This window comes from Triturus cristatus, chromosome 9 (genome assembly GCF_964204655.1).
Source record: "Triturus cristatus chromosome 9, aTriCri1.1, whole genome shotgun sequence".
Lineage (NCBI taxonomy): Eukaryota > Metazoa > Chordata > Amphibia > Caudata > Salamandridae > Triturus > Triturus cristatus.
The window spans coordinates 251,684,319-251,700,032 of NC_140592.1; the positions used below are offsets into that span (position 1 = coordinate 251,684,319).

At 44.0% G+C, this 15,714-nt stretch overlaps 1 protein-coding gene across 3 annotated transcripts in view; it reads left to right on the forward strand.

Annotated features, from left to right (window-relative positions):
- ATG7 (autophagy related 7) overlaps positions 1-15,714 on the forward strand; it is a 1,343,349-nt gene that overhangs the window by 225,129 nt on the left and 1,102,506 nt on the right. For all 3 annotated transcript variants that reach the window (XM_085624866.1, XM_085624868.1, XM_085624867.1), the window contains exon 9: positions 8,388-8,537. In XM_085624866.1, coding sequence (XP_085480992.1) covers positions 8,388-8,537 — 150 coding nt within the window. The remainder of the gene's footprint in view (positions 1-8,387; positions 8,538-15,714) is intronic.

The following is a 15,714-nucleotide window of genomic DNA, read 5'->3' on the forward strand; positions in this document are numbered from 1 at the left end:
TTGCGTTTTTTACATCAGTCAGATTCCTCGGGCTAACAGATAAGACTAGTCGCAATTCGCGGTTGGCCAGGGAACACTCATGATCAAACCATCCCTGGTCATCCGTCATGGCTAGCAAAGGAATCGTGAGCTGTGCACGAAGGGCTGAGCAGATCTTGACAAAATCGTCTACTACCCCAGGGTTAGGACTTAAATCGGACAAACAAGAGAGGAAAAGAGGAAAGTTATCTCTGACCAAGGTCTGTACAGTCGTCATCACATTAATACCCCTCCATTTTAATCTGAGATTGTTTGAGCTTAAGGAAAGGTTCCTAGCGCCGCATTCCTTATTGTAGACCGGTCGGTGGATAATCTTTAAACTGATCTTGATAGGGTTATGGTCCCCTTGGGACATTGGAATTACCTTGGCCTCGCTAATGCGGTCTGTCAGGCCAGGGGATATAAAAATGTAATCAATTATTGAGGAACAATCTCTACCTCTAAATGTTGGCACTAGGGGGACAGTGGGAAAGCGGTCCATAACATTCTCCAAATTATGTGTACTCAAAAGAATAGTTAATTCCACACCCCTTTGGCACCCCAGACCTGAGTTACAATCCTTAAAAGTTGGGCAAACACCATTTAATTTAGCATTAAAATCACCACCCAATACAAGACCGGAGGTATCATTAAAATCGTCCCTAGCCTCCAGAGTGGTAATAAAATTAAAAAGATTTCTGAAATGTGTATTAGGTAGTGAGCTAAAATCGTTATTATAAAAATTTACCAGGAAAAGACTAGTTTTCTGTTTAAATAATATAGCCTGGAAGTTCTGATTATTTGTCGGTATGACCCTGGAAGAGCCTCCAGCAGAGATGTTAATCCAGATAGATAAGCCTCCGGAAGGGCGGCCCATTCTAGATTTTGAGGCAAGAATATTATGGCACTGAAACCCATTAGCATGTAAATTAACCGTTGCCCACGTCTCCTGTAACATAATTATATCTTGACTCTGAATGAAATTGACCCACCCAGGGTCGAGGAGCCTTTGTTGGAGACCTGCTATATTCCAACTTATGACATTTAGGTTACCTGTCCTTGATGCTATACACTCTAAGGAGTTAGCAAAATTATCAGAAGTCATAGGTACAGGTGCTAACGGCAGGATAGGGTCCTCTATCAACGGTAGGGCAAGGAGTCCGTTACTCGGACTTGGTTGTCAATCAGGAACATCTAAGTCAGACAAACCCAAGAAACGATTGGCCAAAGGAAGGGCCGTAGGCGTGGGCACACAATTATTGGGGATGGGTTTATAGAAATAGCCAAGGGAAAACATACATATGTTCGTCATAAGCCCTGGCAATAACTCACGGGTGCGCATTAGCGACTGAACAGTATGGGGTCTGCAAAAATTTATGACAATGCAATCCCCACTAATGTTTTTTGCCGATGTGCCCACCCATCCCACTCTCCGCACCATTAAAATTTCATGCAATCTGGCCGGTTCAAAACCCTTGTGTTTCCTTAACCAGTCCACACATTTATTGCGAAGGTCCACCCAAGATTCCTTCTTGTTCTCGGGCAAACAGGGGACTCCGGCTAGAATTATAACATAAGGATATGATGCGGGGGGGAGGTTTAGAGTCGCGGTGCTGGGCAAAGTCTTCAGTGAAACTGGTACAGTGAGCCGTGGTCTAACATCAGTGTCCGATGAGAAAGGAGGGATCATCGCCGGTGGAAGTTGTGTTAGACCGTTGGATAAACACTGAGTACTATTGTTGAGGTTGGCTGGTCCGTTATCTAATTTATCAGCAGCCCCCAGCAGGCACGTCGTGATAGGTAGGGAGGTACAATCGACAGCCGATACAACAGAAATTGGCTCCCGAGTCAACAATTGTTCCATGTGTAGGAGTCTCTCGTTTAAAGGGGCAAAATTTGCATCAAAGAGGGCCTTAGAGTGGCTGACTATGGCTTTTAAACCCGACTCCAGAGCTGACATTATGTCATCCTTGCTATGCGAGGTGGAAGTGGGCTCGTCAGTTTGGGTGCCCACCGACACAAGGTTAGGAACGACAATTGTCTGCGATACCATTTTATTACATTTGGCGGGGCGGCCAAGAGTGTTAGATTTATTATTGGGCCCCCTTTTCCGTTTGGCTGGTGGGCCACTGGATTTAATTACGCCAGTTAATTTAGGGGCGTGAGATCTGGTACGAGATTGTTGGCCACTGGGACAAATATCTGAGGATGTAGCTGAGGTGTGTGACGGGGACGGTTGCTGAGCGGGTATCGGGGGCAGAGTTGGTGACACGGAGAGGCGGTGGCAAACAGTAACGCCCTGTGTCGTGGCTTCAAGAGATGAGCGTCGCTGAGCCGCCATTAAGTCTAAAGATAGACGTCGCTCAGTTAGCTCGATCTCGTGCGTCAGTAAGCTCTCAGCCCTGATCATAAAAGCGTCCAATGTCCCCGCCGCGCCCTTGCGTTTACTCATAATGAACCAATAATGTACCCCTACACACCACTAAAGCGCATATAATACGGTGGCTTGTGCGGCGATGTTAAACAATGTCACCTGGTTCTCCGGTTACTTGCAGATGATGAACCAAGGGGGGTGTCTCGACCCGGCCTCCTCTGGCCCCGGACGGCCACAGACGGCCCGCCCTCTGCCCGGGCTCAGCCCGGCGCCGCCCGCGCGCGTCCCGCGAAGCGGGCCGCGACGTCGGTTATACGCGCCTCCTGGCGCAAATGTGGCGTCCAAGCTCCGCGCCGCCGCAGGGACAGCCGGGAATTGTAGTCCCGGAGCGGCGGTATTGAATACTCCTTCCGTGTCGCCCTTTGACTCTTGGCGATGGACCGGCAACCAGGGAGCAGCTGAACACACAAGGATTTATGCCCCTTGACTCGTGGCGGTGGCGGCGTTCACAACGGTGCAGGTAGGACAGGTTCCCCCCCGCTCCGCCGGCCGCGACGTCGGTTATACGCGCCTCCTGGCGCAAATGTGACGTCCAAGCTCCGCGCCGCCGCAGGGACAGCCGGGAATTGTAGTCCCGGAGCGGCGGTATTGAATACTCCTTCCGTGTCGCCCTTTGACTCTTGGCGATGGATCGGCAACCAGGGAGCAGCTGAACACACAAGGATTTATGCCCCTTGACTCGTGGCGGTGGCGGCGTTCACAACGGTGCAGGTAGGACAGGTTCCCCCCGCTCCGCCGGCCGCGACGTCGGTTATACGCGCCTCCTGGCGCAAATGTGGCGTCCAAGCTCCGCGCCGCCGCAGGGACAGCCGGGAATTGTAGTCCCGGAGGGGCGGTATTGAATACTCCTTCCGTGTCGCCCTTTGACTCTTGGCGATGGACCGGCAACCAGGGAGCAGCTGAACACACAAGGATTTATGCCCCTTGACTCGTGGCGGTGGCGGCGTTCACAACGGTGCAGGTAGGACAGGTTCCCCCCGCTCCGCCGGCCGCGACGTCGGTTATACGCGCCTCCTGGCGCAAATGTGGCGTCCAAGCTCCCTGATCTCTGCGGGATCGTAATACTCGAAACTCGTCTAAAAAAAGTAGCCGGTTTCTTAGTTATTTCTACATCTGACATGGAGCTTGTTGTTGCAATGGAGGCATCAGTGTCAGAGTCATCCACTTGGGTACATTCTTGTTGTTCATCTTCCTGTCATATTGGTTCACTGGCAAATTGTACATTAGAGTTATCTTGTTTATATAGATGGTCATATTTAGGGCTGTATGTTAAAATGCGGCCGCTTTCGTAGTCTCCACAATGCCTATGTAGTTTTCTTTGTTTACGATATTTTATATCGTTTTCATATTTGATCAGTCTTCCTTTCAGATCTTCCTTAAATTTTGCAATACTGTCTTGTTCTGTATTTGTTTTGAATTCCTCTTCGATTTCAGATATTTCTTTTAATATATTGTCGCGGTCTTCCCAGGCATATTTAATTAATATGCACAGCATGTTTTTAGAGCTGGCTGCCGAGTTTGCCACCCATTCTTGCAGCATGTTCGGGTTTTGGGACTCGTGTGATGGTGTAATATATATTCGTAAACCTCGAGGAACCATGTCTTTTTCTACATAATCCTGGAGGCTGGTTGCCTCCCACCACTTGGAAGACTCTTGTTTCCTCAATTTTTCGTATCGACGTAGTTTGATGTTTAATACATTCACTTCAGATTTTGCACTCGTGGGGCCAATATCCTTAGTTTTCCCTGGGGCCCGCGCAAAAAGAGTTTGCGCCTCTCTGCGTCTTTCATCTTCATTGTCCATTGTTACACAATTGTGTGAAGGTTTGTGTTGGTATGTAATGTTACACAGTCTGACTAATATTGAGGTTCAGAACCCTTCTTCCGCTTGTTCCTATGAGATGGTTTCTTCTCTGTACTCCCCCATCTAGATTCAGATGGTTCCCGATGCCACTAAATACTGCGAAAGCCTGAATTTGAAAGAGTTTTGAATGCGGGTGTGCACCCTTCGCAGCTTCCCGCTTGTGGATATAATGTTTAAGTTTTTGGATGAATCCAAAAACAAGCCCGTACGTGTTTTCGGGCAAGCCAAGAGAACCTGGGTCTCTGTTTGGAAAAGGTTACATTCGAACGGGACGTTCGGACATTTCCCTCCCTCCCAAAGATCCCAGGGCAAGGCTTACCTTACGACACTAGGGCGCTCGCCTTCTGCTCAGGTCTCGATCACAATCCGTTTGTTCGTGTCTTCGAATGGCCGGCGTCTACCCCTCAGTATAAATCCAAGATTCTTAGGGTCCTTCCGGGGTTAATCCCATGGTCGGGTGGCGCATTACCGGCAGGTACCCCAACGCCGGAAATCGGTATCACAATCCAAATTGAAGTAAGATGCGCACTCAGGATACAGAGAATTGCCAATTTTTTTTATTCTTCGTAACTCGTTTCAACACCCACTGGTGTCTTGTTCACACGATAGTTTCACTGAAGAACAAGCGTGTATAAATAAACTATACAAACATCGATGATGCACTTGCGGCTTATTTTAGTCAAACTGACCAGGCAAAACGAACGCCATCTTGGAATGGTCACTACATAGCGGAACTGATACGTCCTTTTTCATGATAAGACTCTATGGGTAGTATTAATGAAAATCTATCCAAATATATCGACTTCTTCCTTAGTGAATACGTGACATCTTTACCATCATATATTAAGGATACAAAGGATTTCCTTAATAAAATGGACAAAATTGTATGGGAACAGGGTTTGATTCTCATTACCATGGATGTGAGTTCCCTTTACACTATAATAGATCACGACCAGGGAATTCAGGCGTGTTTCCATTTTCTCCTACAGAGAGATATCTCATATCTGGAGCACACGCACATGCTTGTAGAGATGATGAAGATTTGTCTCAAGAACAATATTTTCTTGTTCAACAACGATCTCTACAGGCAAGTGCGTGGCACCGCGATGGGTTCAAGCTTCGCGCCAAGCTTTGCGAACCTCATTCTTGGAAAGTGGGAGGAGGAGATCCGCAGTGAACAAAATCTCACAAAGTTTTTCAGTCTAGTCAAAGTATGGATCCGATACATTGATGATCTTTTTGTTATATGGAGAGGATCAGAACATGAGGCTAAGATCTTCATTGAACAACTAAACGACAATCCATACAACATCAAACTCACATCAACAATGAGTTATGATGATATCGAATTTCTTGATACCCAGGTAACCATATGTGGAGGGAGACTAACCACAAGCCTCCATTGGAAAACAACAGCAGGAAACAGCCTACTTCATGCCCTCAGTGCTCATCCTGAGGTACTCAAATGGAGTATACCCTACGGTGAGTTACTGAGGGCAAAAAGAAACTGTAGTACCACAGAATCATTCAAACTTGAACAAAATAGAATGATTACCAGATTCAAAGATCGAGGTTACCCATTGTGGGTATTGAACAAAGCAATCAATAAAGTCAAAGATATCACTAGGGCTGACATCTTGGGAGACAAGGAGATCCCTCCTTCCAATGAAGTAGAATCTAGAATGGTTACCACCTTCAACAAAGATTCGAAGAAAATTCGCAAACTGCTGGCGGATAATTGGAACATACTTAAATCTGACCCAATTATCGGCCCACAGATTGATGATCGGTCGAAAATAACTTATCGCAGAGGCAGAAACCTCAGAGACATTCTCATTAAAGGGGACATATCTGAAACTAGCAGCCACAATGTCCACAATTTGAAAGGTTTTTTCCCATGTGGACATTGTAGAGCGTGCAGAACTAGCAAGATGGTGAAAGATATAGTAGTACCCGGAAAAAGAAACTATACTATCACACAGTTTCTCACATGCAGCACCAACTTTGTTATATATGTACTAGAGTGACCCTGCAAATTAAGGTATGTGGGGAGTACCGTATGTATGGTAAAAAAACGGGTACAGGAACATATCAGGGCCATCACCAATGGGGATTTACATTGCCCTATTGCCCGCCACTTCCAAGAAAAACATCAGTCAAATAATGCTCTATTGAAATTCTATGCCATCGAACAGGTCAATATGGGAAAAAGGGGTGGCAATAGAGAACTAACACTGAGAAAGAAAGAATCAAAATGGATTATGGAATTGGAAACTCGTTCCCCGGGGGGCCACAATTTAGATGAAGAATTGGCAACTCACCTTCATGATTATTGAAAAGTTTATGAAATTTGAAATTGAAGTGAAATGCAAACTCATTTTTCTTGTCTATTTTTCTTGTCTATTTGTCTGAACTGTGTGTAAGATTGAGGAGAAAAGAAGAAGGAGAAAAAAAAGAACAAAATTTATACTTGTATATATATAATTTTTAACAAGGTTTTTTTAAATTGTTTTGTTACAGGGATCAAGAAGGGACTCTCAATCTGTTTGGCTCGAAAAAGCTTATGGGTTCTCTATCATCCCTGCTTATTTATAAAGAGAAGAGACTTTTCTTTAATTTGGTGTTGGCACATTTTTACACATCTTTTCATTGATACAATATTTTCGTATTTGTTATTTAGTAAATGCACATTGCGGAGTTATTTGAATATGATTATAGATCAGGTATTATTATATGCAGGGAAGGCCAGATACAGAATGTTTCTCTGGGGCCATGTTCAATCAATTATGGGGATATAAAGGCACTAGTCCGTATTTACCCAAACTGAGTTGGTGTTGATATTAAGGAAATGTCTTTTGAGCATTTAACCATTTTCATGAAATTATTCGTAAAGTCGTGGTACAAATTACGCACTAGTCGTAACATACATTGTATTTTTGTATTTTTGATTCATGAATTATGTGACACAGGGCCACAGCGTTTACAACTGTGTGTAGAGAACAGTATATAATATTGAGAATTACATATATGCTTTTCATAGCACATGCCTATAACAGTCTTATCATGAAAAAGGACATATCAGTTCCGCTATGTAGTGACCATTCCAAGATGGCGCTCGTTTTGCCTGGTCAGTTTGACTAAAATAAGCCGCAAGTGCATCATCTATGTTTTGTATAGTTTATTTATACACGCTTGTTCTTCAGTGAAACTATCGTGTGAACAAGACACCAGTGGGTGTTGAAACGCGTTACGAAGAATAAAAAAAATTGGCAATTCTCTGTATCCTGAGTGCGCATCTTACTTCAATTTGGATTGTGATATATAGTTTTAAGTTAAAAGAAACGAAGCAGGTGTGATTATTTACCATGCTAGGTGAAATGTCTATTTAAATTAATGCCACATCCCATAGTAAATGGGATTTCCAATTAATTTTTTCAGTTTTCTAAGATGATGGTGTACGTGACTCAAATGTTAAATCTTTTGATATTTTCAGTTATTGGCATTGACTCATTTCTTGTTTTCATCTTGTTTATTTCCTTTTACTGTTTCTGATTAGTAAAACACATAATATGTAAGGTAATATTCAAGATAATCATAGTGAATAAGTGAAGATAATAGTAAAGATGATCGTGATCCTATTAGTGCTGTAATTTGGAATATCACTGTTGTTAACCAGTCGAGGTGGGGAATGGGGAATTGTGACTGTCTCTAGTCAACATAATATGTTTTAGCTCAGACAGTAACTCTCACTTTGCAAACGGTGTGACTATAGGGTGTGTCTTTCTGCTGCTGAGTGTTTCACCAAAATACTTAATTAAAAATCCGAGCATGCACCTAATCAGTGCAGGTGTACAGGGCATTGTACCAATCGAAAACATAAGAGGAAAACAGAATAAATTAGGGACCTCTTTCTCACCCACAAATGTGTGTATCACATTTTGCATTTCGCAATGCCACCTTTCGTAGGAAACCACTTAAGCAATAGCTTACATTAAGATCTGTTTGTGTGCAAATGTAAAATCTCTGAAACTTAGAAAACTGTAAATCCATAACAATTGTTTATGTTTTCAGCTTGATGCCATGCAAGACGCCTATGACAGTCTATGCAAGGATGAAGGACTGAGTGCACTGCCTTACTTTTTAATCAAATACAATGTAAATTCTATTTCGGTTGCACCGCTTAAGAAATGGGATGAATTCTTCAAGGATCCAAATGAAAAAGTAAGGAAAATGTATGTGCTCAATAAACGTTTTAATTATTTGTGTTATGCTGTGTTAATTTTACTTATAATTTTTCTATCACCTGACGATGGTTTCTTATGCCCTCATTAGTAGTGGCGAGATCCCACCTGGGCCCAGACTACACAACCTACGCACTGTCTCAGTCTGTGAGCAACTTTCACGAATGCACTGCCCCCAGGAAAGTCAAGAACTCACATCTGACCTGGTGTCAGCACATTCAATAAAAGACAGAGCGGCCGCTTACAAGTTGCTTCGTGTTTCACAGTGTAGACGGCAGCTGGCAGCATGTTAAAGAGGGGCAGAGATCCCCCTGCAGGCAGGTGCAGTAAGTAACGTCAACCACCAGCAGGGGGATATCTGGGGGGTGTTTGAGACCCACTCTGACCACACCAGAGGGAAGTCTTCAGGGGGTATGCTGACAGTGTGCCACTTATTTGTGAGATCCTTCCAGTGTGCCTCCTAAGCTTCTGTTTGCCTATGTGCCTGCGTCTGTATTGGCTTACAAGCTTAAAGGCAGAATAATTACCTCATTTGCATGGGCATTGCCCCCATGCAAGTGAGGGAATGCCCTCTAAAGATAGTGTTGCTGCAACATGTGCACCAGCAATATGACTGTTACAAAAGGGGGCCACACAAGTGTCAACATCATCTTTTATAATACCATAGTATCCAGGACCACAGAGGGGAGCACAGAGAACTGAAAATGCTCCTAGCCCACCATGAACTGCTGGAAACGCCTGTGCGCCTGCAGGACCGGGATTTGGAAATGAACTTCCTGCAGGTACACTGCTACCATCAAGTCTCCCAGATGAAGAGCATACAAGATCGGGGCCGGGGTGACCATCTTGATTTTATTTTTCTGCAGGAAGGCTTTGAGATGGTGAAGGTCTAAGATGGCATTAAAAGCCTCTGTACATATTCGGCACCAAGAAGTATCAGGAATAATAACCACAAACAACTTCTGGCGCCAGTACCCTCTCTATGGTTACTTTGGCCAAAAAACCAGAACGTCCTGCTGCAGTAGGGCCAGATGGTCCCCCATCAGTCAGTCTGGGGATGATGGAAGGTGTGTTGGTGTTTTGAGGAATGGTAAGGAGTAACCCCGCTTAACAATTCGAACAACCCACTTGTCTGAAGTTATCATCTGCCACCCTGGCATAAAATATCAGATCCTGCTTCTGACAGGGTGGCTGTGTCTCATCAAAGCAACGCCAGGGGGCTGCGGCAGCTGGAGGGGAGTAAAACTGGGGGTGCAACTGCCCCTGTTGTCCGCATGGTCTGTGGGTACCATAGCTGCAGCCGCGAAAGGGCTGGGGAGAATGCTGGTCAGGTTGCATTGTACTGAAAAGCGCTACCATAGCCACGGAAAGGACGAAACTAGTGATTTGACTCGCATGGAGGAGTAGACAAGCCCAGGGAGTGCGCTATGGCCCTACTACCTTTGAATCACTCCAGTGCTAGATCGACTTTAGCCCCAAAAAGACAAAATCTGTCAAAAGGCATATTTGTGACACTGGCCTGGACATCGCCTTAAAAATCCCTGGGGCTACAGAGAGCCATGCTGATGCCTATGGCTCTACCCAGAAAGTCAGTGGTATCCAGCTCACATTAAACTGTGGATTTGAACGCATCACAACCGTCGTGTATGGCCTGAGGGGGATAGCATGCGCTTCCTTAGGTTCATAAGGCAACACCTGGGTTACAGAGTGCCATAGAGCATGAGTGTAGGGGTCTAAAAGGCAGCTGACATTTACAGTGACGGGCCAAACTTGTGGCCCAGAGCACTCACTGCCAAAAATGCTCTATCCTCTTTGAATCCCTGTCAAGGGAAGTTGATGGAAACAAATTTAAGTTAACATTGCTGGCCGAATCCTATACCACAAAGCTCCCAGGAGTGGGGTGCTGTCTGAGGATGTCTTGGTTGCCAGGCGCAGGGCGATGGCACCTGGCAACTTGCCGATTGATAGGGGACCCTAAACAGGGTTTAGCCCAGGTCCCCAAAAGTGTGTCTGGTAGAACCCTATTGGAGGGGAGTCAGTGTTGAGAACATGTTTGACCAGGCTGAAGCACCAGACACTGCTCTTAACATCCTGAATAGGGAGTTGAAGATTAAAGATTTCTGCTGGCCTTTGCACAACCATAGCAAAGGATGCAACTTCCTCTGGGGCATGGACCGGAGGTGAAATCAACCCAGTGTTTGGGGAAATAGCCAGATCACTGGCACCCTGCATGTCTACATACTACATTATGAGGCTGGGAAAAGTTGTCCCCAGCATCATAGCCACAGTTATACAAATTTGTGCCAATCAGAGGGGTGGCCATAAGACTAGCTCCATGAAACAAGGGCACAGCTTCATTTTAAGTCGGGACAGCACCCTCTCGGCATCAGACAGGACAATGGGGTAGCCGTCATCATCCCGTGTCAATTGAGCCAGCATCAGTGGATCCAGCTCTGTACTAGGTTGTGGCACCAGAGAGGGAACCTGTACCAAAGTCGGTCTGGAACAAACACAGAAAGTCCAAATGGCGCAGAGAGCGGACCTACCAGGAGTAGCCCATTTGGTAGCGTCCTCGGCTCTATAGGGCCCAAAGGTGCACCTGAGGGAGCCAGATAATGTATCAAAAAGCGACAGTATGACTTCCTGGAGTTCTTCAATTTGCTGCAGCATCACTAGCAGCCCCGAAAATTCAGATTGTCACCAGAGAAGAGTCAGTATTGGCTCAGAAGTTGAATGGCTTCGGGAGCGAGACCTGCAGGCAATGTGTCACCCTTGTGCCTTCTCAGGAGATTGAGAGTGGTGGGAAGGGGTCAAGTCCCACTTGGACTTCTTGCACTGTTTCTTAGACTTACCCAAAGTTCAGACCACAGTGACGATCTGCCGCATGAGCTGGATTATGCTGGAGCTGGATTATGTTGGTCACGACGTGCAGTCTTGTGGTGCTTCGCGATGAACAGAGGCACAGTCTCGGCAAACTTTGGAGTTGAGGGGCATTGCTGGGACACCAGGGGATCTTCCTGAATGCCATGTTGGATGAAACCCAGATGTCAACATCTGGCAGATCAGGAATGGCACTTAAATCTGAAGGTGGCACAAAGATTCTTCTGCAAATGGCCTGAACCTTTGCTTAATCCGCACTTTTACGCGTTGGTGTGTCCAGGGCGTCTCTCATCCGAGATGCATCCGCTTAGACTGGACTCAGGACTTCTAGGCACCTATCCGCCAATACCTCTCCTGCCCTGTCCTGCACACCTCTTCTAAAGCAGAGATACGTCAGCATGGAGCGGCATGGCGCCACCTGTCCACGCACAGGGGTGCTGCTTGAGATTTTCTAGATCTAGTCTGCTTCCTGGAGCATATTTAAAAGGTGAGGAATCTGCAGTTGGATAGGGTTTCTACCTGAAGGAGCGTTACCGAAGGTAAGTAACTTTTTCATTAACCATATCCAAGGCTCAAAATTTCAAGAATTTACCTGGAGACTCTGTTACAAATAGTATCTTATATGACGATTTTAGAGTGAATAAATGTTAACAAATTACCTTACTAATACCTGTATTTCTGAATGAAAAATACTGTACCAATTAAATACTGCACCCTGCAAAACAGTCTGAATACACGAATGATGAAAATCGCCAAAATCATTCTCTAACTGCTCTACTGTGGAACTGGTGCTCTAGTCTGCTCTACTGTTGAACTGTACAACTCATGTTCCGTCTAAACTGCCATTCGGACATTGAATTATCTGTACAAATACGAAGATAACTGATCACAATTTAAATGTACAGTACACACAAAAAAGGGCCTTGTATTTCTCTGTGGGTCACCGCTTGGGAATCTATGTTTTCTAACCTAAGAGGCCCACAAATCTGTCTCCACTTTCAAAAGCACAAAAAGGGTATTTCATTTTCAGTTCCCTCTGAGGTCAATCTTAAGAAAAACAAACCCGCTCTGCCAATTCTCAGCAGTGACTTTTGAAAACGACCGATGCACAATTGATAAACAAGGTGCACGTGCGCTACCTGAAATTCAAAGGTACATTGTTTGATTATAGTGGCAAGTCTTTGCACTGGTAGAATAAAATAATACAATGTTAATCAGTTTACAAAAAATGTACTCGTGGAGTCCAAAACGTGCAGTCTTTGGCTAAAACGAGAACCGAACATAGCAGATAATGGATTCAGTGAGCTAAGCTGAGAAGTAAATCAACAGCTTTGAAGAAAATAAGTATTAAATGTACAATATGCTATACTTATCATGAAGATTAGGCTTTCTCATAATAATACAGTAACGGCATAATGACATCCAAAAAGCTCAGTTTTGAGCATAAGGGTTATACATTTGATGATGAGTCAACCACTTTTGAACACACGTTATATTGATATGTGTTTTTAACCTTGCAGCTCCCCCTGAGCAAGAGCTGTTTCTAGCCCAAAATGAATTGGGACATTTTGAATTAGGCTTTTTGGGGCTAAGTAATCCCATGTGGTTGCGAATAAGGCCTGGATAGGCATGTCCAAAGCATTAGAAATATGGGATTTACGAAGTTCTAATTTGAAAAATAGAACAAAGGATGTCATGAATTTGTGGAATCTGACCTGGATAAATAAACCAAGTATTAAATGGAATATTGGATACAAAGCGGAGTTTTCTGTACTTTATTTTCTGCTCGACATGTAATTAGAGCGTAATGTACGCTCCATTCCATTTTTAAAACATTTTATTCTATCTCATCCAAGTCAGCCAATGAAATTGTAGTAAGGTCCTGGGAATAGGTGAACTCCGCCTTTTCACGCGTTTATACATGGTCTTTTAGACGTTAGGCTTTGAAAAGATTTATCGTTCACATTCTGCGGTCCAGACTGTTCTTCTCATGAGTTATCCTTCCTGTTCCTTCCTCTCCTCCTAGTGAGAACCTCACTATCAGTTGTCTAATGCAGAACAAATGCCTATTCTTAACTAGCATACTTATGTACTTCACTTATAGACTTATAATGTTTAAGTATGATTACCTACAACAACATTTGCATTTAGCATATATGCTACTTAAACATAGACTTTTGCACATTTATAATAAAAAGCGTTTTTATTTGCAAATGAAATTCGCTCTTCACTAAGTCAGAAGCAGAAGCTTCTCAAGGTGAATGATGAGTTCAGTACCCAGATTTGCAATATAAAAGCCCCCTAGATCCGCTGCTTATAGCATCACTAACCTTCACAGTGTGTTAGGCTGGGTGGCATAGGCACCGTGCCACCAGTGGGACTGCCTTTTCCTAAATGGTTGTTGGGGGCAACCTGAGGTTGCATATCATGGGTTATATTTAACTATTCAGAGCATCTTGTGACTTGTGACCAGTAACGGACAATGATTGCCAACTCATAATCTTGTGTGACAGAGTGCCGTGCACAATATACTTGCCAAAGAAGCTCCGTCCAGGACCCTAGGCTGTGACTGAACATGTGTGCATAAGTTCCAGATGTAAAATTAAAACTGTTCTTTTAAAACCGGGAGCCAATCACAAAAATAAAGAAATATGTTCAGAGCTGTGGGGACCATAAAACTCAACTTAATTGCTAATATATTTTATATTAAATAGAAAATGGTAGTTAGCTCCTGTCACATTGGTGGTTCAGAGAGACAAGTGATGTGTGTTTTAGTAATAATCCAGGTTATTCTCACAACTCTGTAAAACCTTTTCTTGAAACTACTGCCCGTGGATATGTGGTTTCAATATTCTACCTCTTACCTTGCCTCTTCCCACTTATTACAATTATATAAAGCATACTTGAAATCATACAGTTAATATCGTGTAGTATCCATGAACGATAAATCACAGGCAACCAGCATTCCTAAAAGCGTACACTTGTGTTGGTTACTGTAGTTTGGAAAAGGGACTAGCCCAAGCGCCCGAACTGGAGCTAGAATCAACTGTTAAAGCTGGTTGCATGTTCTTTCGTTAACACAGAAACACACATTTTCTGTTGGGTTGTCACACTTTAATGAGCATCAGATGAATGAATGAACATGGTTTCCATCAGTTAAAGTAAGGACTTATGTCAACATAGCAGCACTTTGAGGCTCCAGTCTTTGTGCAGCTGCACACTGATGGGGTTTTGGCAGGTTGCAAAGTTGGATCTTTGGATCACCACTTCCTTTCTGATGAGTTTTTCAGAGGCTGAAAAGACAGACCCTAATTAAATGATAGGGGATATTACTGAAGTTAGTGGAGTGTTTACTTATCTGGCTAATTGCAATTACTACTGTTCGGTGGGGTCTCAATACTTTGAAGTTGAGTGTAGGTCATCAAGATAAAAACATATGCACTTGTCGAGGTTTATCATTTAACAAACTCTTCAGAAATCCATTTTCTTAAAATAATTAAAGCCAAGACTACAGGGGTAGATTCTCTTCAGGACTAAGGAATTAGCAACAGAATGGGAGTAGCCTCTGAGTTAAAAGTCACATACCTGATAGTCATGTCCTGGAGTGGCTTTACATGATTTGTTGGCATAGATTCCTGCAAATGTTGTGAAATGTAGGATATATACCACTTACATATAGCTGGCATTTAAGTAATTTTGCTTTATAAAGTAGAAAGGAAAATTGTTTAGAGTTTTTCCTCATACTGGAGAAGTGCATGAGTTTATTGGGGGTAGGCTGTTATAAGCTCACTGAAACATCTCTAAGCAAAACATTAAGGTTTGTGTCAAGACGTCGTGGGTTGCGATGGAGCAGTCAATAGACCCTGATAATCTTGCTGTCCTTTGCAAAAAGGAGGTGATTTCATTCCTTGAAAGGTTAGATTGTTAAACGGTGAACACAAAAGTAGGAAAAGGGCCCAGCATGAGGAAAGTGTTCAACTGGAGCTGAGAGCAGGAACCTAACCAACCGATGTCGCCACAGTGAAACCATCACATGGTAATACTACGAACAGAGGAGGGCTTGACTGGGATCAAATATATTCCCGCACCCATTTCCATTGATGGAAGGCAAGCTCCTACATGCACGCGGAGGGAAAATGTGTTTCAGTGAGAGGGGACTAGTTGTAGCCAATTTAAACATGATGCAAAGCCTGTTGAAAGGGGTAGGTAATTGGGTGCATTGTAGCTCATCACCACACAGCATTCAGCAGTAGACCACTTCCGCATTTCTTATTCAC